General features: G+C 37.0%; 1 protein-coding gene across 1 annotated transcript in view; it reads left to right on the plus strand.

Annotated features, from left to right (window-relative positions):
* TTN (titin) overlaps positions 1-26,210 on the plus strand; it is a 274,055-nt gene that overhangs the window by 102,681 nt on the left and 145,164 nt on the right. Inside the window, exons 98-139 of the mRNA XM_037044363.1 lie at positions 581-673; positions 794-1,079; positions 1,910-2,093; positions 2,305-2,394; positions 2,494-2,761; positions 2,862-3,122; positions 5,082-5,291; positions 5,502-5,579; positions 5,680-5,706; positions 6,111-6,170; positions 6,476-6,559; positions 7,030-7,104; positions 8,104-8,157; positions 8,936-9,331; positions 9,778-9,840; positions 10,227-10,304; positions 10,470-10,547; positions 11,129-11,215; positions 11,443-11,523; positions 12,514-12,597; positions 12,998-13,081; positions 15,145-15,228; positions 15,460-15,540; positions 15,684-15,764; positions 15,931-16,014; positions 16,273-16,374; positions 16,786-16,902; positions 18,735-18,815; positions 18,994-19,071; positions 19,301-19,384; positions 19,521-19,604; positions 19,888-19,971; positions 20,179-20,262; positions 20,990-21,070; positions 21,365-21,580; positions 22,570-22,647; positions 22,859-22,933; positions 23,134-23,226; positions 24,433-24,510; positions 24,706-24,897; positions 25,116-25,196; positions 25,377-25,454. Coding sequence (XP_036900258.1) covers positions 581-673; positions 794-1,079; positions 1,910-2,093; positions 2,305-2,394; positions 2,494-2,761; positions 2,862-3,122; positions 5,082-5,291; positions 5,502-5,579; positions 5,680-5,706; positions 6,111-6,170; positions 6,476-6,559; positions 7,030-7,104; positions 8,104-8,157; positions 8,936-9,331; positions 9,778-9,840; positions 10,227-10,304; positions 10,470-10,547; positions 11,129-11,215; positions 11,443-11,523; positions 12,514-12,597; positions 12,998-13,081; positions 15,145-15,228; positions 15,460-15,540; positions 15,684-15,764; positions 15,931-16,014; positions 16,273-16,374; positions 16,786-16,902; positions 18,735-18,815; positions 18,994-19,071; positions 19,301-19,384; positions 19,521-19,604; positions 19,888-19,971; positions 20,179-20,262; positions 20,990-21,070; positions 21,365-21,580; positions 22,570-22,647; positions 22,859-22,933; positions 23,134-23,226; positions 24,433-24,510; positions 24,706-24,897; positions 25,116-25,196; positions 25,377-25,454 — 4,737 coding nt within the window. The remainder of the gene's footprint in view (positions 1-580; positions 674-793; positions 1,080-1,909; positions 2,094-2,304; positions 2,395-2,493; positions 2,762-2,861; positions 3,123-5,081; positions 5,292-5,501; positions 5,580-5,679; positions 5,707-6,110; positions 6,171-6,475; positions 6,560-7,029; positions 7,105-8,103; positions 8,158-8,935; positions 9,332-9,777; positions 9,841-10,226; positions 10,305-10,469; positions 10,548-11,128; positions 11,216-11,442; positions 11,524-12,513; positions 12,598-12,997; positions 13,082-15,144; positions 15,229-15,459; positions 15,541-15,683; positions 15,765-15,930; positions 16,015-16,272; positions 16,375-16,785; positions 16,903-18,734; positions 18,816-18,993; positions 19,072-19,300; positions 19,385-19,520; positions 19,605-19,887; positions 19,972-20,178; positions 20,263-20,989; positions 21,071-21,364; positions 21,581-22,569; positions 22,648-22,858; positions 22,934-23,133; positions 23,227-24,432; positions 24,511-24,705; positions 24,898-25,115; positions 25,197-25,376; positions 25,455-26,210) is intronic.

Here is a 26,210-nt window from a genome sequence, read left to right on the forward strand (position 1 = left end):
AGATGCCTGAAAAGTATTATTCAGATTAAGCCTACAACTACTTTTATTCATTTGCTTTTTACAATTTAGTTAAGAACGGAATTAGATTTTCAGAAACGTCAGTTTTGCGCATTTGCGATTTATAGCCTCCTTGTTATAACTGAAGTATTAGATAATTTAATGAAAATTATTTCAACATAAATTGTCTAAAATTTGCTCAAGTTCACCATAATGTTTCTTGAAACTTCCACCATATACAAGAGGGTAAAATTAAGTGATGTTGCAAAATGATGCTATGATAATGTGACATAAGGTAGCCTGGTGTAGTAGCCCTGGCAGAAATCTGCATGACAAAGCCACATCTAGAAATACAAGATTTGATACTGTGAATACAACAGCAGTTCCACTGCGTGTGACAACTGCAACCAGTTACAAAGGTATATCGAACTGCTTCATCTTCTGTAGTCCACTTTCATAGATAATAAGTTCTAGAACACGTATTTTTATCTCTGCCAAACTCCTAAAACTTATTTTCAAAGGCCATGATTTATTACAGCTTTAAGGTAATTGTGGTAACAAAACATGTCCATGTGTTTTCTAGACAAACCAGCTGCCGCCCCCGCAGCTAAGAAAGCGGCGGTAGACGGGAAGCTCTTCTTTGTGTCAGAACCCCAGAGCATCCGAGTGGTGGAAAGTAAGTACTTCATGGAAAATACGTCTTCGTCTAGCTTGCACCTCTTACTGCTGATTTGATTTTGGGAGAACTGACTTTGGAAGATACATTTTGTATTCATCTGTTTTCATTATTCTTTAGAAACCACTGCAACATTCATTGCGAAAGTCGGCGGTGATCCGCTCCCTAACGTCAAATGGACGAAAGGGAAATGGAGACAACTGAACCAAGGAGGCCGCATTTCCATCCAACAGAAAGGCGATGAGGCAAAGCTCGAGATTAGAGACACCACGAAAACCGATTCTGGATTATACCGATGTGTCGCGTTTAGTCAACATGGTGAAATTGAAAGTAATGTTAACCTACAAGTGGATGAAAGGAAGAAACAAGAGAAAATTGAAGGAGATCTTAGAGCAATGCTCAAGAAGTAAGTTCAGTGAAAAAAAAAAACCCATTAATTTTCCACTCACACAAGAGATCTCTCAACAAAAATATCTTTCAAAAGGCGGGGGCCATTCCCCTCCAAGATTTGGACTGTGAAAGAACATAAGCGCACAGACACTTTTCACAGAAAAGATGAGCAAATACACAAAATTTGGGTGGAAGTTAGTGGTTCATTAAGATCAAATTCTGTAAAATCATGAGAAAGTTTTGAGATTGAGATAAATTTTTGTTAAAATGTTAAACAAAAAAATGGCTTATATAAAAATCTCTGTGTGTGTCTGGGCATGAAACTTTTGTTTCTATGCATAATTTCTCATGCTCTGGTTAATTTTCTAGATCAACTCTTTTAAACATTTTTGTAATTATCAATAATTTCAACACAAGATATGTTTCAACATAAGTATTGGATTGTTAAATTAATCAACATTTAATTTCCATACATTCTCCTCATTATATATATTTATCCCTTATTAATGCTTTATATTGCTGTTATTATTTTTCCTTATAATTCTTTCATAAGGTTCTTCAGTTGTAAAGTTTACAAAAGTGTCCTATCTTTCCTTTTTAAAACTCTTTGATTAAATTTCTGTACTTTATAACAATGGTCCAGTGTTAATCCACTCCATCTCCACACTCACATTATTTATTGTTTCAGTTAACATGATAATAAAAATTAATATTTTCTGAATAAAGGACAAAGAACTATTACTCTATGCAAAGAAAAATCTCATAATGACATTTATAACTGTGGAATGATGGTAGACAATTCAAAATAAGTAGAAGACAGGTGATTTATATTTCTTTCTTACTTAGGGCTCCAGCCTTAAAGAGGGGTTCTGGGGAAGAAGAAGAAATTGATATCATGGAACTTCTCAAAAATGTTGATCCTAAAGAATATGAAAAATATGCCCGCATGTATGGAATCACTGACTTCCGTGGTCTTCTTCAAGCATTTGAACTGCTAAAGCAAAGTCAAGAAGAAGAGACACATAGATTGGTATGACCTTTTGTATATAGCATCATCTTTAAAAATTCTCATTTGAAACCTCTAACATATGTCTTTTAAATTTCTGGAACCCTACAGTTTTATAAGATCATTTAATGTATATAACCTAAGCGGCATTGAGAATGGAAGCTGAATTTAATCATGTATCCCCTAACTCAAATTTCATTTAATATGTAACATTTACCTTTTTTTTTCTTCTCAGGATATTGAGGAAATAGAGAAGTCAGAGAAAGAAGAAAAGGAATTTGAAGAACTTGTATCATTTATTCAGCAAAGGCTGTCACAGACAGAGGTAAAATTAAAGATGCTGATAATAAAGAGAATATATTATTATTACTGGGAACTATAAGGGAAGGAGTGACTAATGCATTTTAATTCCTTGTTCTCCTAGCCTGTCACTCTGATCAAGGATATTGAAAATCAGACAGTTTTGAAGGATAATGATGCTGTGTTTGAAATTGACATTAAGATTAATTACCCAGAAATCAAGCTTTCATGGTACAAAGGGACTGTAAAACTGGAGCCCAGTGATAAATTTGAAATCAGCATTGATGGTGATCGACATACACTCAGAGTCAGAAACTGCCAACTCAAAGACCAGGGAAATTATAGATTGGTCTGTGGCCCGCACATTGCTAGTGCCAAACTAACTGTAATTGGTAAGTAGGGTTTTATTTTTTCTTAATCTGTGAGATTAATTGGCTGTTGGCATACCTGCCCAGGGTATTAAACAACTTGTGTACTGTGCTGTGCCGACAGAGCCTGCATGGGAACGGCACCTGCAGGATGTCACCCTGAAGGAAGGCCAGACTTGCACCATGACATGCCAGTTCTCTGTGCCAAATGTGAAGTCTGAATGGTTCAGAAATGGCAGGATCCTTAAACCCCAAGGCAGACATAAAACAGAAGTGGAACACAAAGTCCATAAGCTGACCATTGCAGATGTTCGAGCAGAAGACCAGGGGCAATACACCTGCAAATACGAAGACCTTGAAACTTCAGCAGAGCTCAGGATTGAAGGTGGGTGAAAGACTGCGGCTGGAGTTACCACAGCTTACGTCAATGGCAGGTGGTGGGCAGGAACCCTGACACCCTACCACCAGGACTCTCCCCAGTGCAGGTGTGTTCTCATTCCCAACACAATTACTCATAGTATTCACTCGCATCTCAAAATTCGCACATCCCTCAGGAACCATTCATGTAAGTGCCAATGCTTTTGCACAGTTCTTTTTCACCAGAAGCAGATTTCAATCTAAACAAAGGCATGTCTTTTGAACAGTTGTTTCTGTTGAAGTCCACAATTCTGCTAAATTCAATAAATCTTTGCAATTCTACTAAACCCCATAATTTTCACATCTATGATTCTGACTCCCAGAAAGAAATCTTGGAAAGCACCAGATTTCATGGCTGTATATCCAGAAGGTCTTGGCTAGGGATTATTTTGTTTGTGGAAATGAATTAGGCTCTATCTGTATGAAACTTCATAGATAAAATGAATAGAATATATGATGTATGATAAACAACTACTTTCAAAAATCATTATTGCATGTGAGGATCATATTCTAACCTATGAATCTGTCAAATAAAGTGAAATTTCGAGATTTAGGAGCATAAATATTCATGCCCTGACCCTTTGATTGCATGCATTCTCTGGTCATCTTTGGAGCATATTGGGCAGCACTTCAACTATAATGATGGCATCTACTTCTGGTCCACTTGTTGGTGCCCATGTATAGTTGCTGAATTATGATGACATGACTTAGACACATAAGCATCGCAACTTCTCTGACTTGCTTTATAACAAATACCAATGCCTGATTGTAAAGTTCAAAAATTCTGAAACAGTTTTCACTTTAAAGGATCCAGTTGGAACCATGCAGCATTTTTCAAATAGTGCATATTTGAAAAATAGTGCATTTTTCAAATAGTGCATTTACTACGATCCTGCCCAGTAAAACTTGCCAGGGTACATATGGCATCTGAGATGTTCACGATGCTGTTATACACTGAATTTTGGACTTCCGAATGAAATTTGGCAGAAGAACCCTCACTCCAGCCCATTCTCTTACTGAGCACTCATGACACGCTCAGTGGCTCGGCTTCTCCACGTGTGCCCACGGCTGCTTGCAAAGCAGGTTTCAGACTCAGAAATGGATCTTCTGAAATTTGGGAGCGCAGATTTCTTATTGAATTTGAAAGCACTTCACAGAGAAAGTTTTACATGTCAAAAATAAACATTCTAGATCCTGAATAGCAAAATAATTTTACAGAAGAAGGAGAGTGAATTTTACAGTAAAATTAAGCTTATGTCCCCTTTATTTTGAACCTGCCATTTCACTAACATTTTTAAAGTGTGATTTTACTTTTGGTTTATAAGCATGCTTAACTATTATTGCCTTCCTATAAACCTGTGAAGGACTTCCAGGGACTTCTTATGCTTTTCTACATAGATCCTATAGTAATATAATTATTGATATAATTGTTTTTGTTTCTGATGCAAGGAAGTGCATTATCGTGATCCCTCACCAATCACAGGAGTTACGTTCCAGAGACCCCTGTGATAGGTGAAAATCCAAGAAGTAGAGGTGTTATATTTATTTTATTATTTATGTGTATTTTGAGGCTTTATAAACCCTTTCCACACTCCTGTAAACCTTTCCCACTCTCTTATTAACCTTTCCCACACTCTTATAAACACTTCATATGCTCTTAAACACTTTCTATGCTCTTAAAGCTACATAATTTTAACATATAAAATTCTATATGGGCACTCACCAGGGAATTTCACTACAGTGAAGCCGCAATAAGTGAACCATGATATAGTGAGAGACGACTGTATCTTCTTGCATATTTTCAGCATTTTTCTGCTCTTTTCCAATTGGGTAAAAAGATGGAGACTTTAGATACCTCAGGGAAGAACACTGTGAAAGAAATTTCTTCCTATATAGCCTAACTGTGACTCTCTTCATACTTACACAGCTGAACCAATTCAGTTTACAAAGCGCATACAGAACATTGTGGTGAGCGAGCACCAGTCTGCCACCTTCGAGTGCGAGGTTTCCTTTGACGATGCCATTGTAACGTGGTACAAAGGACCAACGGAACTGACTGAGAGCCAGAAATACAACTTCAGGAACGATGGTCGCTGCCACTATATGACCATCCACAATGTGACCCCAGATGACGAAGGTAATTGAATGGACAGTGCCCCTATGAATGTGTAATTTAAGCCTTCTCTGTTCTATATGTTTCTGCCCTAGTTCACACTTACACTCCGTACCTGCATAAAAGAATAGTTTTTTGGAAAGAGAAGTACGAATAATGCATATAATATTTATATGAAGAAGTGTTATTTACAAATATATCAGAAGACAAGCGTTCGATGCTTCTTTTCCTTAGGTGTCTATTCGGTGATCGCGCGACTGGAGCCGAGAGGAGAGGCGAGAAGCACAGCAGAGCTGTACTTAACAACCAAAGGTCAGGAATCCGCGCACTAAACCCGCATTGCAGTCTTTGAGACAAAGTAGCTTGCTGAGGCAGTTCTAAATATAAAAGTGTCATTCTTTTTCTTTTGCAGAAATCAAACTTGAGATGAAGCCTCCTGGTAAGTTTTAGAAAAAATTCAATCCTTGCTTATAATATATTCAGTATAATTTTTGTAAATGAGGAAGCCAGACTCACATGTCTAAAAGTATTATCTCTTGTTTTAGTAGAACATTTTCAGGAAAATAATACAAATGTTAGGCTTTGAGAGTGAGGAAAATTTGGGATAATAAGGTCTCGCTCAAATAGTATCTGGGATCATGCCGACTGGCGTGGCCATAGAACAAAAATTTTCACAGGGAATAAACTTGCCTGTGTGCATGCATATAAAACCTGCTATACGGTTTGTGTCTCTATGTTAGGTTCTGATGCTGGAAATGCCTAACAATCAAACACATCTTCACTGTGTAATAAATACCTGTGTTTTCAGTCCATCTGTGCTTATCATTACATGTCCCTTTCCAGATATCCCTGACTCCAGAGTTCCAATCCCAACCATGCCTATCCGAGCAGTGCCACCAGAAGGTGAGACCCAGGGCCGCAACACCTGGGATTGGGGCGACAGCATCCACCTCAGGAAATGACCCGTGTGGAACCAGAGTAGAGAGCCGGAACAGATTCTTTCGTGTTGGGTTCTTCGGTGTGCAGTTAAAAAATCAAAGCAAAAGAGTGTGATAGTTATAAATATATGCTATTTTTATTTTATATGACTGATGAATTGGTGCTGTAACACCACTGAAGTACAGAAAGCAATTCATGAGATTCTGTTACAATTCACACAAAATAGGAAGCCAAACCACGTAACTGATGGTGGCATTTATTTTTTCCAGAAATCCCTCCTGTGGCTGTTCCTCCTGTTCCTCTATTGATACCATCACCTGAAGAAAAGAAGCCACCGGCAAAACGTATTGAAGGTACTGTATGTTCTCTACCTAAATGTCAAAAATACAAAATTTAACTGTTGCACCTGGGAAATGTTGTTTAATGCCGCATATTGGCCCTCTAGTGGTCAACAGTTTGAATTGCCTTTCAAATTGTAAGTTATTTGATCTAAGTGTAAATGATGTTCTTCCCTACATGAAACAAAGATGAAAATGTGCACCGTTTCTATTTATGATATCACTTAGGTTAATTCTTAATGTTTTGAAAACTTTAAGCAGGCATAAAAATCAATGAAGATATAAGATAACCCTACATATTTGATCTCCCTTCAAAAAACCAAAATGTTTCTGCATTCTAGTCCAACATCTCTGAAACAATTATTTTTCTATAATGGACAGAGTCTCTTGTTAACATCAAAACATATTTTTAAAAATATCTTAATAAACCTCCTCGTTGCCCAAAAACACTTTGGTTATGTACATCAGACATCTTATTCTTTCAGTGACCAAAAAAGCTGTGAAGAAAGATACCAAAAAAGTTGTCACCAAGACCAAAGAAGAGGCACCACCACCTAAAGGTATTGTAATTAATTAATCAAAATACATTCTTGCTGCTTTTCTCTTGGTAAAAAATGTGAAATCCCAAATGGGGGAGTGCTGAGGAAGGTAAGAGTTGGGATTCCCCAAACCTCTTCTTTCACATACTCACCCTCTTCTTTGACTCAGTGCCCAGCTTCCCGTTCTCTTTCTCAGTTTTCTTTTTTCTCCCCTGTCCCCCTGTGCCTGTGCCTGCCATGATGCCCAGTGGCAACACCAGAGAATCCTTGTTACCTCTGGATAGCGGTGTAAAGAAGGCACTGCCCTCTGGTCCAATGGCTGGTCTTGACCGAGTCACACCAATAAGAGGAAGGGCTGATGCAGATTTGAGCTGGCTGCTCCGGCCCAGCTCAGCCTCCTCCCTGGTTCATCTAAGGAAACATCCACGTGTGCAGAGGAAAAACTATTGTCTTTTTGAAAGAGGATCAGTTCAATTACTTGGATTTCTGTTATATCCTGGAATGTTTTTAGGAAATAGGAGAACTAAATTTAAGCAAATAGGCAAATTTATTTACCCATTTGGGTAAATTTATTTACTCATTTGACTAAGGTTAGAGTACAGGGGCCTCCTAAAAGGAGGAGGATCCAGAGGCATGGGGCACCATTCACAGGGACTTTTTTCCGAGTGATCATTTGTGAAATATTATGGAATAAAAGAGGCTGAAAAGGCATGTGTATTTCCTGAACTCCACAGTTATAGGAAAAAATAAGCATGCACTAATTCTTAACTTTAGACATAGTGAATATTCTCATATTTCATCTTAATTTAAATTATTTTAAATCAACCTAAACTAGAATAAAAATTCAGACTTCCAGCGTTTTCACTAATGTGATATTGTATAGCATTTCTGGTGAGTTAAATTTGAAAATTATGAAAGCATTTGGAATGCTAATAGTATATGAGTAACAAGGGTGCAGAGGATTAGTAAACATTAAAAATGCATAATCTGAAAATAAACATGTATTTTATGTTTTTAAAGTCCCAGAGGTTGTCGAGAAGCCCCCACCTCCTACTGTCTTAATTCCAGCAAAAGGTAAATTTAAAAATCATTGCATAATTTTATTCTATTTACTTCTGAGATTGGCATCTCTGCAATGTATTCTTATGTTTACACATTAGGCTTCCAGCTTATTATAAACCGCTAGAGTTTTCTTCATTATATTAAAACTAGCATTAGAAATGGTGGCTACTTCAGATTGCTCCAATCCCAGGAAAGGAAACCCAGGCAGAGTTCATGCAGCCCCAGTGCCATGGACAGAGGGGAGGAAGTGGTGAGGGCGGGAAGCGGGGGAGGGGCCATCTCTCCTTCTTTTAACTGTAGCCTAGACAAACATGTAGGATCATCTTAAATGATGTTAGGCTTTAAGCTGTTGTATAAAAGAGACTGATTTGGCTATACAATTTTAAATATTTATCAAACTGGCTAAAGAGTCATATTCAATAGTCAAAATGTAGTTTTAAAATGAGACATGTTTTTGAAAGTTAGAAATTTAACTCGAGGTTAACTGCAGAAACATTAAATATAAATGTCATAAAATGATTAAATATTAAAGAATTCCATGGGAGAAACTAAGAGTTTTACAAACTACAGCTCCTATAAAACAGTACAAGATGTATCCACTTGATATTTGATGAACAGTGTTTTGTTCACACCAGACAAATCTTGAAATTAAAAGTAGAGTGTATCTAGATACTCCTGATAGTATTCCATAGTCAACAAAAGTTTAAATGAAACCTACATACCTAGTAAAGTAATTGTATGGCTATAATTGATGTGCTAACATTCTCATGTATTTATTTATTTATCGTAGCTCCTGAAATTATGGATGTATCCTCCAAGGCTGAAGAAGTAAAAATAACCACCATAACCAGAAAGAAAGAGGTTCAGAAAGAAAAAGAAGCTGTGTATGAGAAAAAGCAAGTCTACGAGAAGAAGAGACTTCTCATAGAACCTTGGGATGAACCTTACGATGAGCTGGAAGTGGAACCATACACGGAGCCGCTGGAAGAACCTTATTACGAAGAACCAGACGAAGACTATGAAGAGGTGGAAGCTAAAAGGGAAGTTCATGAGGAATGGGAAGAAGATTTTGAAGAAGGGCAAGAGTACTACGAAAGGGAAGAAGGTTATGATGAAGGGGAGGAAGAGTGGGAGGAGAGTTACAGAGAAACAGAAGTAATTCAAGTTCAAAAAGAGGTTTATGAAGGTATGTATTGATCGGGTGACTTTTCTCTCTATTTTTGCTCAGTTCAGTATATTTTCAATGCTGTTAACCTGATTAGCAATGGATGCAGATAAAATGATCCTTTCCATTTTTAATGCTAGAAATCTTTAGAAACAGTTTTTTAAAGAATTCTTTTCTTCAGTTATTTTCATGTTTTGATATTGTAAGATGAATCGGTTAGCTGTATTACCAAGATTAAATTCCAAGCAGTATTTTGTGAAGCAGAAATTCAAGTTTTATTTTCACTGCCTTGCCACGTCTGTTTGATCCTGCCTCAAAATACAACATGAGAAATCCTATTAGCAATGAGGACACAACATACGATACCCAGTTATATGTTATTTTTAACTTATTCCATTTGTCATTCAAACAACCTATTAGAACTGACCTATTTAAGTGCCTCTTCTTATGCTGTGTTTTTGTTAAAGAATCACATGAGAGAAAAGTCCCAGAAAAAGTACCTGAAAAGAAAAAAGTACCACCTCCAAAAGGTATGTAATGAGAACTCTGTGGAGAGATCAGAGCGCCCACACCACTCCCATGGCTTGTCTGGCAAACACGTGTAAATCACCGGTTAAATCCAATAGGCACAACTTCTTCCCTAAGCTTCACTGGGTCCATGAATTTGTTTCTAAGAATATCTAATTCATTTAATGAAAAAAATTTAAATGACAAAAAGATTGTTATGGTAAATATAAAATAAAATATAACCAAAATACTTGAAGTACAGAAACTTGTACTTGAAGTTCAGAGCACCAAACATGTCTCTTTCTAAAAAAAAAAAAGGTACACACACATATATATACATATGTAGAGAGCACAAAACTATTTAAATAGAAGTTCTAAAAATACTACAATTTCTTTAAAATACCTACAGTTGTAAAGAAGCCCATAGTTGAAAAAATTGAAAAGACTTCTCGACGAATGGAGGAAGAAACAGTTCAAGTCACCAAAGGTATTATCATTTAAAACATTTCTAGTATCATGTACACAAATAAACTGTTTACTGATGTATATTCACGTTCGTTATTTACATAGTCATCTAAACTAAGATGTTTTAAAGTTGTGCACAAAGCATTATTCTTCACAATACAAATATACGTGTAACGTATTTTTTAAGTACCCGAAGTTTCCAAGAAGATTGTTCCACAAAAACCTTCTCGGACGCCAGTGCAGGAGGAAGTTGTTGAAGTGAAAGGTATATATCTTTGTCTTTCAGCTGCAAGTTTTAATCATTTTTTAATGTATATGGATATGTGTACATATATGGCTAAACAATTCACAAACCTGAAGCCACAAAAATGGAGACAATCTCATATACATTTTATGCTGAGTTGCACATAATGTATAATTTAAGTAAATCATAATATTATCTTTGTTTCTAATTTTGCTTTGCGATTACATAACTTTTAAGGAAGATTTTATGTTTAATGAATAGTCCTCTAACTTTATTATGCCATGCATTCATGCATAAAATATATCCCATCCTTTCATTTATATAAATAGACCCTAACTGATTGAAAAAGCACCACATAACATGTGAAGAAGTTGTGTCTATTTGGTTCCCATTTATAATGTTTGATGAGGGCTACATGGGTTGTTTGTCCTTGTAAATCAAATGTGATTTGTTTTCTTGTCAATACTGAATTTGTTCGCATGCCGTCATATTAACCCACTCATTCCCTGTCTAAACACACAAGTATAGTATACAATCTATGTATTTGATCTGATGTCTTGTTGTGGAAAAAGAAATACTAATGTGAAACACTCTCTTTAAAGTACCAGCCGTGCATACAAAGAAGATGGTCATTTCAGAAGAGAAGATGTTCTTTGCTTCCCACACAGAGGAGGAGGTGACAATAACAGGTATACAGCAAACTGGAATGCGGGGGCTCTGATAGGAGGGCTTCAGACGGATGTCCACTCTCTTCTTGTCTGTGGTAATGTAGGCATCTCCGTCTCCTTGTCATTCGCTGTCATCTTTTCATTTCACATTTGTCTCAGTTTTAATTTGTATTTCAATATTCTTTGTAAGTGATACTTACCACCCATGATGTGGCATCCCAGTAATGAAAATGTACATTTTTTTCAAGTCCCTGAGGTACAAAAGAAAACTGTCACCGAAGAGAAAATTCATGTTGCTGTTTCCAAAGAGATCGAACCTCCACCAAAAGGTATTAATGATTCATTCTAAGCTTCTAAAATCTTTGAAAAGTTCCATAGTAACTATCTGAACATGTTGATACGACACATCTGACCATGCTGATTTTGTCCCACGGTCTGTAGACCTCTAGCCACCGTGTACAAAGGGCATCACAGAGGGGTGGGAGGACCGCGAGGAGGGTGGAGGAGAGAGGACTGGAGGTACTGGAGGCTCTGCTCGCTGCTTCAGGGAGTTTACAGTCTCGTGCCCAGCTGTTTGCAAATACCACCTTACCAGAGCTGGTGGTTAAATTATCAGGAATTTTGCTACTCAGTGTTTAATACCTCCGTGATCTAAAGTTAAATTATATAGGCTTACATATTTTTAAAAACTATGGTCATAAATTCTCTACAGTCAATACTTCCTATTGTACTGCCCTTTACTGTTATATATACTTCTGAGGTTGTTCACATCCATTGTACCTGTGTGGTGGAAACACTAGGTTGCTCACATCTCATCCCAACTCCACAACAATGATGTCTCAGTCAGTAGCCAAGGTAGGAAAATTTGTACCACCATGGATATTGGAACTCAAAAATTGGCAGCAGCTACAAATTAGGGCCCCATCACTCCCCCCACCTGCCCCAGTCAAACTATTAAACATTTAGGGTTCTGAAACTATTTAAGATGATCTAATGCAGTTGTTCTAATGCAGCTGCTTTATGAAAGTTAAGTTTCTAAAACTAGTATCTGAGGAACAGGTTCTGACACCTCTGAGGAAAGCGTGCTCCTACCTGCTCCTGGGGAGGTGAGGCTTCTGTAGTTCAGGGTGAATGACAGCCACAGCGCTTCCTTCTTTGTCATCCACACATTTCCCTTTACCCTTGTTTCAACATGATTTTCTTGAATTCACTTGGTAAAAAATGAAAAGGTCTACTCTTTATTGAATTCTGAATCTTGCAATAATATATGCTTTGTCAAAAAGCACAATTTCTCAAAATCGATGCATTTATTTTTAAAGTCCCTAAGCCACCTAAGAAAACAGTCCCTGAAGAAGTGGTTCCTGTTCCCATTCCTAAAAAGGTGGAGCCCCCACCAGCCAAAGGTAGAATAACACTTTTGGAAAAAATGTCTTAGTGTCTGTCTTCTTGTATCTTTTTCGATGAGATCTGTATATTAACATGAGAGCATCTGTAAACCTTCTGTAAAATATTTAATTCTGTGTATGTTGATCTCACTAATTTGCAGTCACGTGTTCTAAAAGCATCGGTAACATTTTCAGACTCCTAACTGTTCATTTGTTCTTTGTCAGCTTCATGTAATATATGTGATGTCTCTAGGGTATTGATGTATTTGGCATTTATTTTCATCACAATTAGAGCCCGTAAAATTACTTCCTAAATTCTTACACTCTTACTGAGGATTTATGCTTTAATAAAATCTTAAATGTCTCAGAAGGAAACTAGAAATTCTCAACATTTTTTTCAAAAATGGTGTCTTTAAAGTTCCTGAAGTTCCCAAGAAACCTGTGCCAGAGGAGAAAAAGCCAGTTCCTGTACCCAAGAAAGAGCCTGCTGCTCCCCCAAAAGGTACACCTGACTGATCACGGGTAACCCTTTGCCCCAAATGCAAGTCCCTCGCTTTACACGGTCTTTATACACACTGCGCTTTCTATCTTATGTCTCTTCCCTGCCCCGTGCGGTTTTTATTTGGGGGTCGTGCTCTTTGCATACATTATTGGTGACATTGAACATTCCAAAGGTACCACCAAAGAAGTGTTATTAAAAGAAGTAACTACATCGGACTGCTGTCTTACATTTTTAATATTGTCCCTCTCTTAGCAGAAGAAGCGATGTTTATAAAACTCATTTTCTACAAACGTGTTTCTAGGAAGAAATTTTATTCCTCATATATGTGAACTTTTCTTAATAAAAAAGACTTTCATGAGCTTGTGAGCTTGGACGAGCTACAAAGACTGACAAGTGTAGAGTGTTTGGCAGAACTGAATGTTCACTAGACAAACATGTACACAGTGCTGCTAGTAACTGGCACTCTTCAGAAAGTCAGTGATGCTGAGTCTTCAATAGCTGGAAATTTATTGATTTTTGATGTTTACTTTCACCATGTTTCTTGAGAGATTAATTGAATATCGATATTTGTCATAAATGTTGCAATTATCAACTTCATCTAGTCAGGGGACCTTTCATACAGGTATATTCAGATTCAAATGTGCTAATCCCTTGCTTTGGTTTTCTGGACTTGGTGTCTGTTTGTTTTGTTGATTTGTTCTGTTTTTTTGGTTTGGTTTTTGGTGATAAAAGACAATGCTTTGTGGAGGCAGTGAAGCTATGAGCTGTACATGTCCGGTCAGTTATAGAGAGATTCAGTAAGAATCCGACATCACCTAATTTAGGAGAGACCAGGTGAACCGCAGTCACACATTCAAAACCGTCCCCTTCTGCCTGAATTTCCAGTGTCTCCATTCTCTTCCTAAATCAAATCTGCTTCTCTCTTTCTCAAACTCTTGGCTTCTCAGAATTCTGGGACTTTTTTTAATTGAGTGATTTTTTTAAAGAATGGTTTCTGATGATCTGATCATTAAAACACAATGATTATATGAGAATAAAATATAATGATTATGATGAGAAAGTGACATTACTAAAATCCATAGTAATACCAAAACCGCTGATCACTCCTGAAGGAGACAGAGAGGCATCTATTTCTAATTAAACAAATACTCATAGTGATATATGTATTATATCTTTTATTATGTTTAAATATTCCATGTATATAATTCATACACATATAAACACATATCTACATAATTGCAACAAGAGATTACAAATATAAGTGTAGAGGTACAGAGGTTCACAAAAACTGCCAATATCTTATTTAAATGGGAATAATTATTGCCGATAATGCAGGCTGTTAAAATATATCTGTCAATTAAAAATTTAACATCATCAACACTTACAATAGAGAAACCAAGCCCATCGTAAACCTTGGTTGGCTGAGACTCAGTTGGCAGCTGTCCAGTCTCTTAGAGAAAAGCACATCTGCACACACACCAGGACACAGCACAGAGAGCTCTCCAAGGCCGTGATGCGTGGGAATGAGACTGAGAGGCCTGCTGTACCACAACGGTGTTTCCCGAGGTTTTTACACACTCCTGGGGCCCCAAAATAATCTGAGAGAAAAGCAGGGGGAAAGTAACATATAGATACAACTATTCTACAGAGTTCTCAGTCTTAGATAACTAAAATAGTCTTAGATAAATTAAACCCATGGTTATATGGATTCCATTTCTCAATACAAAGCATAAGTATATTTTATATACTATATTAATATTCTGTAATGCCTGACAAATTTCCTTTTATCAAAAGCATATCAATGTCTAAAGAAAGAATGAATTCTATACACATCCTGAGTATTTACCTTGTTTTGAATTGCCTAAATGCTTCTGTAACACCACTGGGGACATTCATGTTGTTATGGCCTTTATAACAGTATAATTTAAATATTATACTATTTTTTGCCAAAGCACAGAAATTCTATAACAGCATTAATGAACTACATAAAGATTTGTGTATGTGCCTATGTCCATTCATAAAAGTGATATATGTCTGAACTAACCTGTTTTAAAACCTTTAAGTCCCAGCGGTGCCAAAGAAACCTGTCCCTGAAGAAAGGATCCCCGTCCCTGTGGAAAAGAAAAAGGCAGCTCCACCAGCTGAAGGTACAGTGACTTACTTAGTAAAGAAGTGGAAAAAAGCCCTATTGGAACGTCTTGAGTACAATACTTTTATGTTTCATTATCTGTTCATTTAGTTAAATTCAAAATGAATGTTTTATCGTGTGAGTGAGATTTCAACAAGTCTGTCCACCTGCCTACTTTCTTAAAATGTAACTGTACATTAGCTACTTGGGGAAATATAAAGTCAATTCTCAAAATTAATGTCTTTTCAAGTTCCCGAAGTGCAGAAGAGGGTTGTCACAGAAGAAAAAATAACCATTGTTACCCAAAGAGAGGAATCTCCACCACCAGCAGGTACTTAATCCTGTCTCCATGAAATAACCTGTCTTTCCTTCAAGCTTCTTTAATTGCATGTCTTCTTTAATGGGTCTGCCAGTCCTATTTGCTCATTTATTTTGCCTTCTTGAGAATTTTAAAATCAAATGCTATCCTTTAAGTGCCAGATATACCAAAGAAGAAAGTTCCCGAAGAAAAGAGACCTATTCCTCGTGAAGTGGAAGAAACTCCACCCGCAAAAGGTATAGTCTCTCCATCCTTCCAAGAACCATCTTTAGACTGTTACGTTTAAAGGCAAACAGTGGTTTTGTTAGTTTTGTGATATGAGTGCATCGTGGGTTTCTGTCTGTGTTTGTGCTGGGCTTTGATGAGGCAACACTGAGGTTCTAAAAGCTCCTGTTTTTAAAGTCCCAGCTCTGCCCAAGAAACCTGTCCCTGAGGAGAAGGTTTCCGTTCCAGTTCCCGTAGCTAAGAAAGCTCCTCCTCCCCGAGGTAGGGTTTGTCTCAAGCCTCTGACGAAAATCTTATAGTCTGTGAATTCTTGCTTTTTCCTATCCGTGGTCATCCTGTACTGACCCTTTGTCTTTGCTCTGATAAAATTTCTCTGTGTGTGTACTCGTGATAAGGCTTGTAATTTGTTTTCCCATTTTGCTGGTGAAAGTGCTGTCCTGTGCAAATCTTCCCCAAACTCTTGAGAGAACTGTTGAGATTCTTGATTTTTTAAACTTCAACGTCAATGCTTTTTTAAAGCTGAAGTTTCTAAGAAAATGGTCATAGAAGAAAAAAGACGTGTTGCTGAAGAGAAACTATCCGTTGCTGTTCCTCAAAGAGTGGAAGTCATGCGGCATGAAGGTATATGATCAGAAGTGAGGGGAGATACGAGTTTGTGCGCATTTCCTTGAAGTCTTCTCTTCTTTCCAAATATGAGTGTTTGCTGTAGAAGTTGTTCTTATTACTGTCTACTTGTTGTAGCCTTCTGAGACTGAGTCTTTTGTGTCTACATTGGCCCTGAATCCTTCTAAGGAAGGCTGAAAATGTGACCATTGTGAAAGTGGCCCCACTTGGACGTAATGTGAATATTCTTCTCAGTCTTGAGCTGTACTGTCCCGTTCTCTTAAATCAGCTCTCTCCTTCTTGTCATGAGGAAGTGCTGTGAGGTCACACTCTAAGCAGACAGAAGAGCCATTATCCCTCTGTAGGGAACACCTGTCTATTATCAGTATTTTAGGAGGCTGAATGTAAATTAAATCTTATCTTTTAAAGTATCTGCTGAGGAGGAATGGAGTTATTCAGAAGAGGAGGAAAGGGTGTCCATTTCAGTTTATAGAGAAGAAGAAAGAGAGGAGGAGGAGGAGGAAGTGGAAATTACAGAATATGAAGGTAAACAATTCAAATAAGCTAGACATAATCTGGAGTCTTGATAAGTTTTTTTTCTTTCACAGATTGTTCACTGATTAACAAAAAGTCACACAAATTTAGTGAACACCTACTAGCCTCATTAGATGTATCTTCTGATCTAAACACAAGATTCAGGAACATTACTTAGGATACACACCCAATGGCTTTCTTATCTATCCTCTCACTTGGCTATTTGAGTGGGGAATGGCTGCATACCTATAGGTGACCAATGGGGCAGGTGTCTCCACACATTTACTGTTCCATTAGACAGGACTTGGTTTTGGCATGGTGGACTGGCACAATCCACACTTTGGTTGTCTAATTTCTAAGAGAAGGGTAACATAAAACAGTTTTGATAGCACAATTCATTAATGTATCTTGATTCACAGTTTCTTAATTAATAAGAAATACCTTTTTAACATTCCAGAAGTCAAGGCCACATTTGAGAGTGAAGCACTGAACACATAGGGCTTTCCTATCTTTCCTGTATGGGGAAACCAGTTGTGTGACACCATTGGTTAGATTAACTACTTGTCCTCATGTTCCCATACCTGAATGAGAGTTCTCTGTAGTTTCTTAAGGCTTGAGGAAGCAGCTTTATTTATACCTTTCAGTGAATGAAGACACCACCAGATTTACTGATCAGGTCCAGCATTCTGGCTAATGCTATGTATCTGAAAGAACTTTCCCAAGAAAGTTCTAATGTTGCTCTGCTTTAAACAGAAATCAATGAGTTCCTTAACAAATTAACTGTTTTCCCAATGAAAAGATGAATCAAACTGTATATTTAGATGCCCTCAAATGCAACTCTGGCTAACAAACACTGCCCCCGCCCCTACTCTGCTTGGAAGAAAAGTCAATGTGAAGTTCAGATGTATAGTCTTAACAGAATGGCTTGGAACAGCAAGATGGGGTGTGACTCCCAAGAGGAAGCTTACCAGTCCTTTTGTTTCCTGGGAGAGGTCAGGATGTAGGGTGTGAGTCAAAAATCTGATGGATTCAAAGAGGGCCCCATCCCTTCTACATATATTTGGGAAACCAAACATAGCTTGTACACAAAGGAAGTTCCCATTGTGTGAATCTGATTTTAGTTTTTGACTGTATGCATTATGAATTTCCTTTAGCATTATAGACCCTAGTTAAGAGGAAAATGCATTCTATGAAATTCTTATGTTTTTATTAAACCCCAAAGATTTAGAAAACAGCTGGGTAGCTATGAAATTTACTCCTAGTATAAAGATATACGTTTGTAACTCCAGTTCTCTATTCTGTAATTAACTTTATACACATAGGCTCAAAAACCATGTGGGGATGCCTGCCTCTTTTATCATTCTCACCACCACAAAACTGGGGGGAAAATCTTTTTTCCAAGTCTTCAGTAGTTTTTTCATATGTAATACAAGTCTTTTTTGTGTGTGTGTAAATTTATCTGTGATTCCTCAAGTATATGTGTCTGTCCCATAGCCTTTGATTCTAAAGTGTTCTGGGTTTGGGGAACTTACCTTCAAATACGTAAAAGCCACTAGAATTGTCTTTATGTCTTATACTTGTCCTGTTCTTCCTGTAAATACAAGCATTATTACTTGTATGGTACACCTGAATATTAAGTTAATGAGACTTATTTCCCATATTTTTAAGACATACATATGTTTTAAGTAAAATGTTCTTCATTCATATTTTAAATGGGAACAACCAGGAATTTGGCACATGTCAAACTTTTGCTATTTTAATTACCCTTTGAGCAATAAATTACAGCTGAAGTTTAACATAAAAAACACTACAACTTACCTTCTTTAAAATTGATGTCTTTAAAGTGTTAGAAGAGCCTGAGGAATATGTGGTAGAAGAAAAGCTGCACTTTATTTCCAAGAGAGTGGAAGCTGAACCAGCTGAAGGTACTCCGACTCTTGAATCAGTTCTTGCTCTACGTGTCCTGCTTTTATCCTCTCGTAGTTGTTTATTGTCTGTATTGCAAATGTTGATAAAGATTATGCCTAAATAAAAAGATGTCTTACGTTTTTATGAAAAAGAAATAAAGGCATTTCTACAAATGCATTTTATAATCTTTTCAAGTGCCTGAGAAGCATGAGAAGAAAATTGTACCAAAGCCAAAAATTCCTGCCAAAGTAGAGGAACCTCCACCAGCTAAAGGTACCGTTCTCACCAAGAAGTGATATCATGGATCTTAATAGCTATAATAACGCCTTCAATTTAACTGTCTGAATTACTGTGAGCATGTGCGTATAAACATTTTTGCTGAACATAGTCATAAATGTTTGTGCAAATGTGAGATCTTTTCAACAACCGAGTTCTTTGCTGACAAGCAATGTCACTTCTTCTGTAATTCAAGCTGACATTCTTACATGTAATCTTTCTGAAGTTCCTGAAGCACCTAAGAAGATTGTGCTGGAAAAGAAAATTCCTGCTGCAGTTCCTAAAAAGGAAAAGGTGCCTCCAGTTGAAGGTATATTGGGGTTTACGTTATTCTCCTCTAATGATTTACAACTTTAAATTGATTCCTTCTTCAAATTTTTATAACATTCACAAGAAAATAAGGGTGCCTATTGTGTGTTTGACTGTGTTGCCTGATGTCTTTCAAGTGCCAGAAGAGCCAAAGAAACCAATTCCTGAAAAAAGGGCCCCTCCAAGAGTGGCTAAGATAGAGGAGCCTCCCCCTACCAAAGGTAACTGGAGTCTCCGAGTGTAAAAGCTAGAGCCTTGTCCTGTCTCGTGTCCTCTCGCTGCTGTCTTTGGGTCGTATCTTTTCCATAGAGGCTACAGGTATATGTTGGTGGCAGTGGTGTAATACTGCCTTGTCTTTGGGTGAAGCATTACTTACTTGATGTGAAGTTCGCTCGTGTGTACCTTGTAAATTGTTATATTCTAAAACCCCAGTACTTTCTGGCTAATATTTTTTAATTCCACTTTAAGTGATATAACCCCCTAATCCTAAAATTATCTTTTAAGTGACTGAGAGGCACATGCAAATTACCCAAGAAGAAAAAGTTCATGTTGCTGTAACTAAAAAAGAGGAGCCTCCCCGAGCCAGAGGTACATGAAGCCTTTTCTGCACAGAATATTGTTCTTACCCTTTTCTCTTTGCCATATACGCTGGTTATGGGGTTGGCTGTTGTTGTGATTACTATAGGTGACATTTTATGTTTGAAATAATGCAAATGTCATGTGTTTTACATTTGAATTGCTTTTGGTGGTATGAATGAGGGAAACAGTTCTTTAAAGTGAAATCTGTCTTTAAAGTGCCCGAGGAACCCAGGAGAGCTGCTCCAGAAGAAAAAGTTCTCAAACTCAAACCTAAAAAAGAGGAGGCACCACCAGCAAAAGGTATACTGACTTTTTCAGAAATCAAAATAAGCATATAGGGATTGACACGAATCTAGTGGAACTGAGATTCTTAGAAAAATAATTTTAAATACATATTAGAAATATGCATATGCTATTTCATATCACTTCAAAACTAAACATTTCTAATACCAGAAAGTACTCTCTTCTCTTTTAAAAAAATGTGAAGCTCCCCCAAACATGCGTAGATACTTTCCCTTAAAGTGTATTTGTCTTCTATTATGTCTTTATTTGTCTGTGCTAAACTCATCTGCTGAAGTGTTTGTTTTGTGTGACAATCTTGGCCAAAATTACAATTTTTTTAAATCTTGAATGTTCTACATTGTGCCAGTAGAGCTCATGAAAATGCCTTGGAACTAAGGTGAAGAAACTGTGTATGTAACACAAGTTTTTGTGTCATGCTTGGTTCATAGTCCTTGTTTATGTTGTTTAGTTGTCTTTTTTAACTCTCTTATAAATACTACTTGATCTTGAGAAGTTACTCGATGTTTTTGAAGCATCAAGTAACTTAGAAAACAGTATTTATATGTACATTAGATCCTGTCTGTTTCCACATCTATTGGTTGTCCTTGCCATTTAAGTAAAAAAGTGGAGCGGCAAGCATGGTTGGGGTCATCTTCGTCCTTGGATTGTTCATACACAATTTCCCTTCACACATATATATATTCAAAATCTTGCAACTCACTTTTAATAATTACTCTTTTTAAAGTGACTGAAGTCAGGAAAAGAGCTGTGAAAGAAGAAAAGATATCCATTGAAGTTCCAAAAGTAGAACCTCGTCCCACTAAAGGTATATTGTGCTTTGATTAAATATTCAAATGAAGCCTGAAACTACACAGTTCTTTGTCTGCTAGCTCCTAATTTGGCTCCATTCTTTATTGGTTTATTGTTGACTAAAAGTGGGGAATCTAACATTTGAAATCATGAATAGCAAATGTATGCTCTGTGATACCTTGATCAGCAAAGGACAGTCAGGGTCTCCCATAACCAGTGCATGAGACCACAACTCAGGAATAAAATAAAACACATTGCTATTCTCACCTAAATGGGCTTGAAGTAAAATGCTGCCTGTTGTCAATTCTAGAAGTAACTGTAACAGAAGAAAAACAGTGGTCTTACACCCGGGAAGAAGAAACTGTTTCAGTACAACGGGAAGAGGAATATGAAGAATATGAAGAATATGATTATAAAGAAGTTGAGGAGTATGAACCGACAGAAGAATATGACCAATATGAAGAATATGAGGAACGTGAGCTTGAGCATTATGAAGAGTCTAAAGAGCAGGAAGAATATATCACAGGTATGAGCAAAACTGCAAACTTAAGAACACGCTAAATACATGTAAATTTCATTAGAACAGGATACAATTTTGGATGCCCAACGAAATTTGGAAAGATCTTTGTTTTCTTTGGCAACTTAAAATTTTTTTTCTTAGTTAACTTCTAGAAAAAAAATCTCTGTGCTAATCTTATGGTTACTGTTAGATTTGGGTGTTTGGAATAACCTATTGCCCAGCTCATTTTTGCTGTACACAAAATAGTAAATGTCATTATGTTTTTTTCTTAGAAAGATTAGGAATTTGTGTTCAAGTGCCCATGATCATACTGATACATGATCAAAACCTGAATATTTCTCATTCTGAAGCTTGTTGTGATTAAGCAGGATAGGCTACTGAGAAAATACGCTAGACTCAGGTTCCCATCATCAAACTCGACAAAGACGCCTGCGAAAGTAAAGACAGAGAAGAAGGCTACTGCAAGCAGCTGAGTTTTATAACACAGCAGTCATATTTATAGGCACATAATTTTGTTTCCAAAGAATTTACTTAGTTTACTCTAAGAATATGTTCCTATTGGAACTTTGAAATTAGTCGGTATTACGTCACTTAATTTCTGATGTTTCTGAGCCTAACTCTGAGGTATTCTGTGCAGTTTTGAGGCTAACATTAAAAGCCAATACTACACAGAGAAGTTTTAACCACCCCTTTGTCTACCTGAAGTAAAGCAAATGTATGAGTAGCAAATGTGTGCTCTGAGAATTTTGTCGTGTAAGAGAGAGTTACGATAACCTAACAGAAATAAATAGAAAGGAAGAAAGGGCAGTATAAGCTCATTTAGGTCTTCCAGACCTTATTCTTCTTGGACCTCTGATTCTCACTCACTTCTAAAGGCTATGGCTACACTATAGATAAAAGAGAATATTATTTTAATGTATTAAGTCTACTTAAGAAATAATTTTTTATTGATGCACTCAAATCTAACATTAAATACCCTGTATGTACTTTTAAAGAACCTGAGAAGCCTATCCCTGTAAAGCCTGTCCAAGAAAAGCCGGTTCCCACCAAACCAAAGGCTCCACCCACTAAAGGTAGAGTGAGAAAAACTTCATCAGGACTAAGACACTTGTCTTTCCTGCATGTCTGTGTCTGTCACACTATGTGTACCTGTTGAGGTGAAAGTGTACAAGTCATGTGTGTTTATGGGTATGTTATGTTGTACCTTGTGTTTCTTAACTTTTTATTCTTCTCTTGAGAAATCTGGTTCAGGATTTTAAATCTGTTAATATTGATATTTTAAAGTTCTGAAGAAAGCTGTCCCAGAAGAAAAAGTACCAGTGCCCATTCCTAAGAAACTCAAACCTCCACCACCCAAAGGTACTTTACAGAGTAATAACGCCCCAAACTCTCTCGTTACTCATGTGCTGTGAATGTGTTTCACTGCCTTGTCTGCTGTTGTTTTTACTAAATGTTTTGTTGTATTCTTGGTTCTTACATTTCTGCTTTTTGTGTATTTTTATTTACACTCTGTTCATGTGGTTGGTTTTAATGCTCTTCAATAATTAATATCTTTAAAGTGGCTGAAGAATCAAAGAAAGTTGTTGAGGAAAAAATTCGCATTTCAATTACCAAACGTGAAAAAGAACAAGTGGCTGAACCAGCTGTTAAAGGTATAATAATTTCCTTCTTAGACTGGTCTTTTAAAATGTTTCTCATAAAACTGGGGTGGCTATGTTTCACTTTATTTCATTGTTGTATGCCTTTTAAATTAATTATTTGGAGAATATTGGATGTAAAAATCTGTAAATACAGGATAAGAAGACAATGCTACCTTTAAAAGAAAAAGGTACTTCCAGCCCTGGCTGGTGTAGCTCAGTGGATTGAGTGCGGGCCTACGAACCACACGATCGCGGTTCGATTCCCAGTCAGGGCACATGCCTAGGTTGCAGGCCAGTTCCCAGCAGGGGACTCAAGGGAGGCAACCATACATTGATATTTCTCTCCCTCTCTCCTTCCCTTCCCCTCTAAAGATAAATAAATAAAATATTTTTTAAAATAAAAAGAAAAGAAAAGAAAAAGTTACTTCCAAATAGATTCACAGCCTTTTATGCAGAGGCCGCGTCCTGCCATGTGACCACAGTCTATAGAAAACAGAATGTCTGGGTCTCAAGTCAGTGACTGTTTGGCACTTTCCTGGTTTGTCTAAACTGATGGAATGATACGACAGTATTTACCACAGTTTAAGAACTATTTATCAATTCTAAAGTCATTTTGAAGATTAAAAATAAAAGTTAACTCAGTGTCTAGTAATTTCTCTCCTGCTTTTTACTAAGTGTGAAGTAACTTCTCTACAATTTCAGAAAGTATACTTATCTAGAATTTAGCATTTCCGCAAAGGATAGTTCCTACAGGCAGAGATACCTGAACACTCAGTGTGATTTCACACTTGGGCTCTGCTACCTCAGACTTACTTGAGTACGTCTGTATGCTTTTATCCCAATGAGGTTCAGATTTGTTTCTGTGGCACATCGACAGTTTTCAGAGATGAACTATTGCATATCTTTCACATGAGAGGCACTTGCAGAATTATTCTATCTGCTTAAAGAAAAACAAAGCAAGCACTTGACTGGGTGGCCTGGTTCTTTCTTTCTTTCTTTTTTTTTTCTCCCTAATTATTTTGCTGCATTTTACTACTATCTATACTCTTTTTAAAAAATTATTATATTTTACTAATTATGGTATTGCAGTTGTCCCAATTTTCCCCCTTTGTGTTGCCCACCCCCACCCAGCACCCCCCCAGTCCCTCAGGCAATCCCCACACCATTGTTCATGTCCTGTTTCTTATGTTAAAATTTTCTTATACTTAATATTTCAAGTGCCCATGAAGCCCAAGAGGGTTGTCACAGAAGAAAAAGTGCTCGTTACTAAAAAAGAAGTAGCAGCACCTGTTAAAGGTACTTAATACCACTCTTCTTAATGGGTTGTTTGTCTTCTTTGGTTGAAATTCATGTTCAGTTCTATGTGCAAATTTCTTCTGTGTGAGGGGGAGAGTTTGTTCTTGCTTCTGCGGCAACATGTTATGTTCCTAACATGTCTTAATTTTGTTGAAAAATTGGAAAATACCCAACCTAAAGATAATTTCTTTAAAGTGCCAGAAGTACCTAAAAGACCAGAACCAGAAGAGATTGCCTTTGAAGAGGAAGTTGTAACCCAAGAAGAGGAATACTTTGAAGAAGAATACGTCCAAGAAGAAGAGGAATACATCCATGAAGAAGAAGAGTACTTTCATGAAGAAGAGCAGCTCGTAACTGAAGAAGTGGTGCCAGTAATTCCTGTCAAAGGTAGATCACATCTCCTCGAAGGGGCGCAAGGCAGCATCTTTGGAGTCTGAGTGTCTAGTTGGGTCAGATTCCGGGGGTTATTAGCACAGGCCACCAATTCTGTTTATTTTATACACAGACACTTTTAGATGCTGAAGCATGACCTCTGCAGTTTTTTCTTTTTTTACATTTTATATCTTTTTGCAACATTTCCAAAATTCTTAATAATATCTTTAAAGTGCCCGAGGTACCCAAGAAACCTGTTCCAGAGAAGAAACCTGTTCCTGTTCCCAAAAAGAAGGAAGCCCCACCAGCAAAAGGTACACCCTCATTCATATTTCGGACATATAAAAGCCTTCATCTGCATATAAAGAGTTGATTATCTTTTGATTTCAAAACCTTGTGTGTGTTGCTGTCTGTTGTTAGAAATGTTAACTGTGCTTTGCATGGATGTGTTGTTACTAGTAGTTTGAACTTACCAGTAAATAATATCTTTAAAGTTCCTGAGATTCCTAAGAAGCCAGAGGAGAAAGTTCCCGTGCCCATTCCTAAAAAAGAGAAGGCTCCACCATCTAAAGGTACATCTCTTCATAGTCCAACAGAGGAATAATATAGTAATTTACTCACACAGTATAAATTCATGAGCCATATCAGTTCTTTCTTCATGATGATATTAACAATATTAATGTTAACATAAGGACCCCCCAATGGGCTATAGGAGTAGTTGCATCCATCTATGAACTTTGCCATCGAAGCCTGCTGATGCTTAATGCTTGACTCCTCCTCTTTAGTGGAAAGTTCTTAGTGCAAAATAGATTCTTACTATAACCGCAAAATGGACAAGAATCACCATCTGCTAGGTATTGTGTGTTGTCTTGAACGCCAATCTTTGTTATTTCAGTGTTGTTTTTTATTTTTTTATTTTTGTGAATTATTTTGTTTGTAGCTGTTACTGTTTTCAATCTTATAATGAAACTGTTAGAATATCTATGATGCTTCCATTAAGTCCTAAAATTGCGGGCTTCTNTCTTTCTTCATGATGATATTAACAATATTAATGTTAACATAAGGACCCCCCAATGGGCTATAGGAGTAGTTGCATCCATCTATGAACTTTGCCATCGAAGCCTGCTGATGCTTAATGCTTGACTCCTCCTCTTTAGTGGAAAGTTCTTAGTGCAAAATAGATTCTTACTATAACACCAAAATGGAGAAGAATCACCATCTGCTAGGTATTGTGTGTTGTCTTGAACGCCAATGTTTGTTATTTCAGTGTTGTTTTTTATTTTTTTATTTTTGTGAATTCTTTTGTTTGTAGCTGTTACTGTTTTCAA

Source organism: Sturnira hondurensis, unplaced genomic scaffold, assembly GCF_014824575.4.
Source record: "Sturnira hondurensis isolate 20B ecotype Veracruz unplaced genomic scaffold, ASM1482457v3 Scaffold0004136, whole genome shotgun sequence".
Taxonomy (NCBI): Eukaryota; Metazoa; Chordata; class Mammalia; order Chiroptera; family Phyllostomidae; genus Sturnira; species Sturnira hondurensis.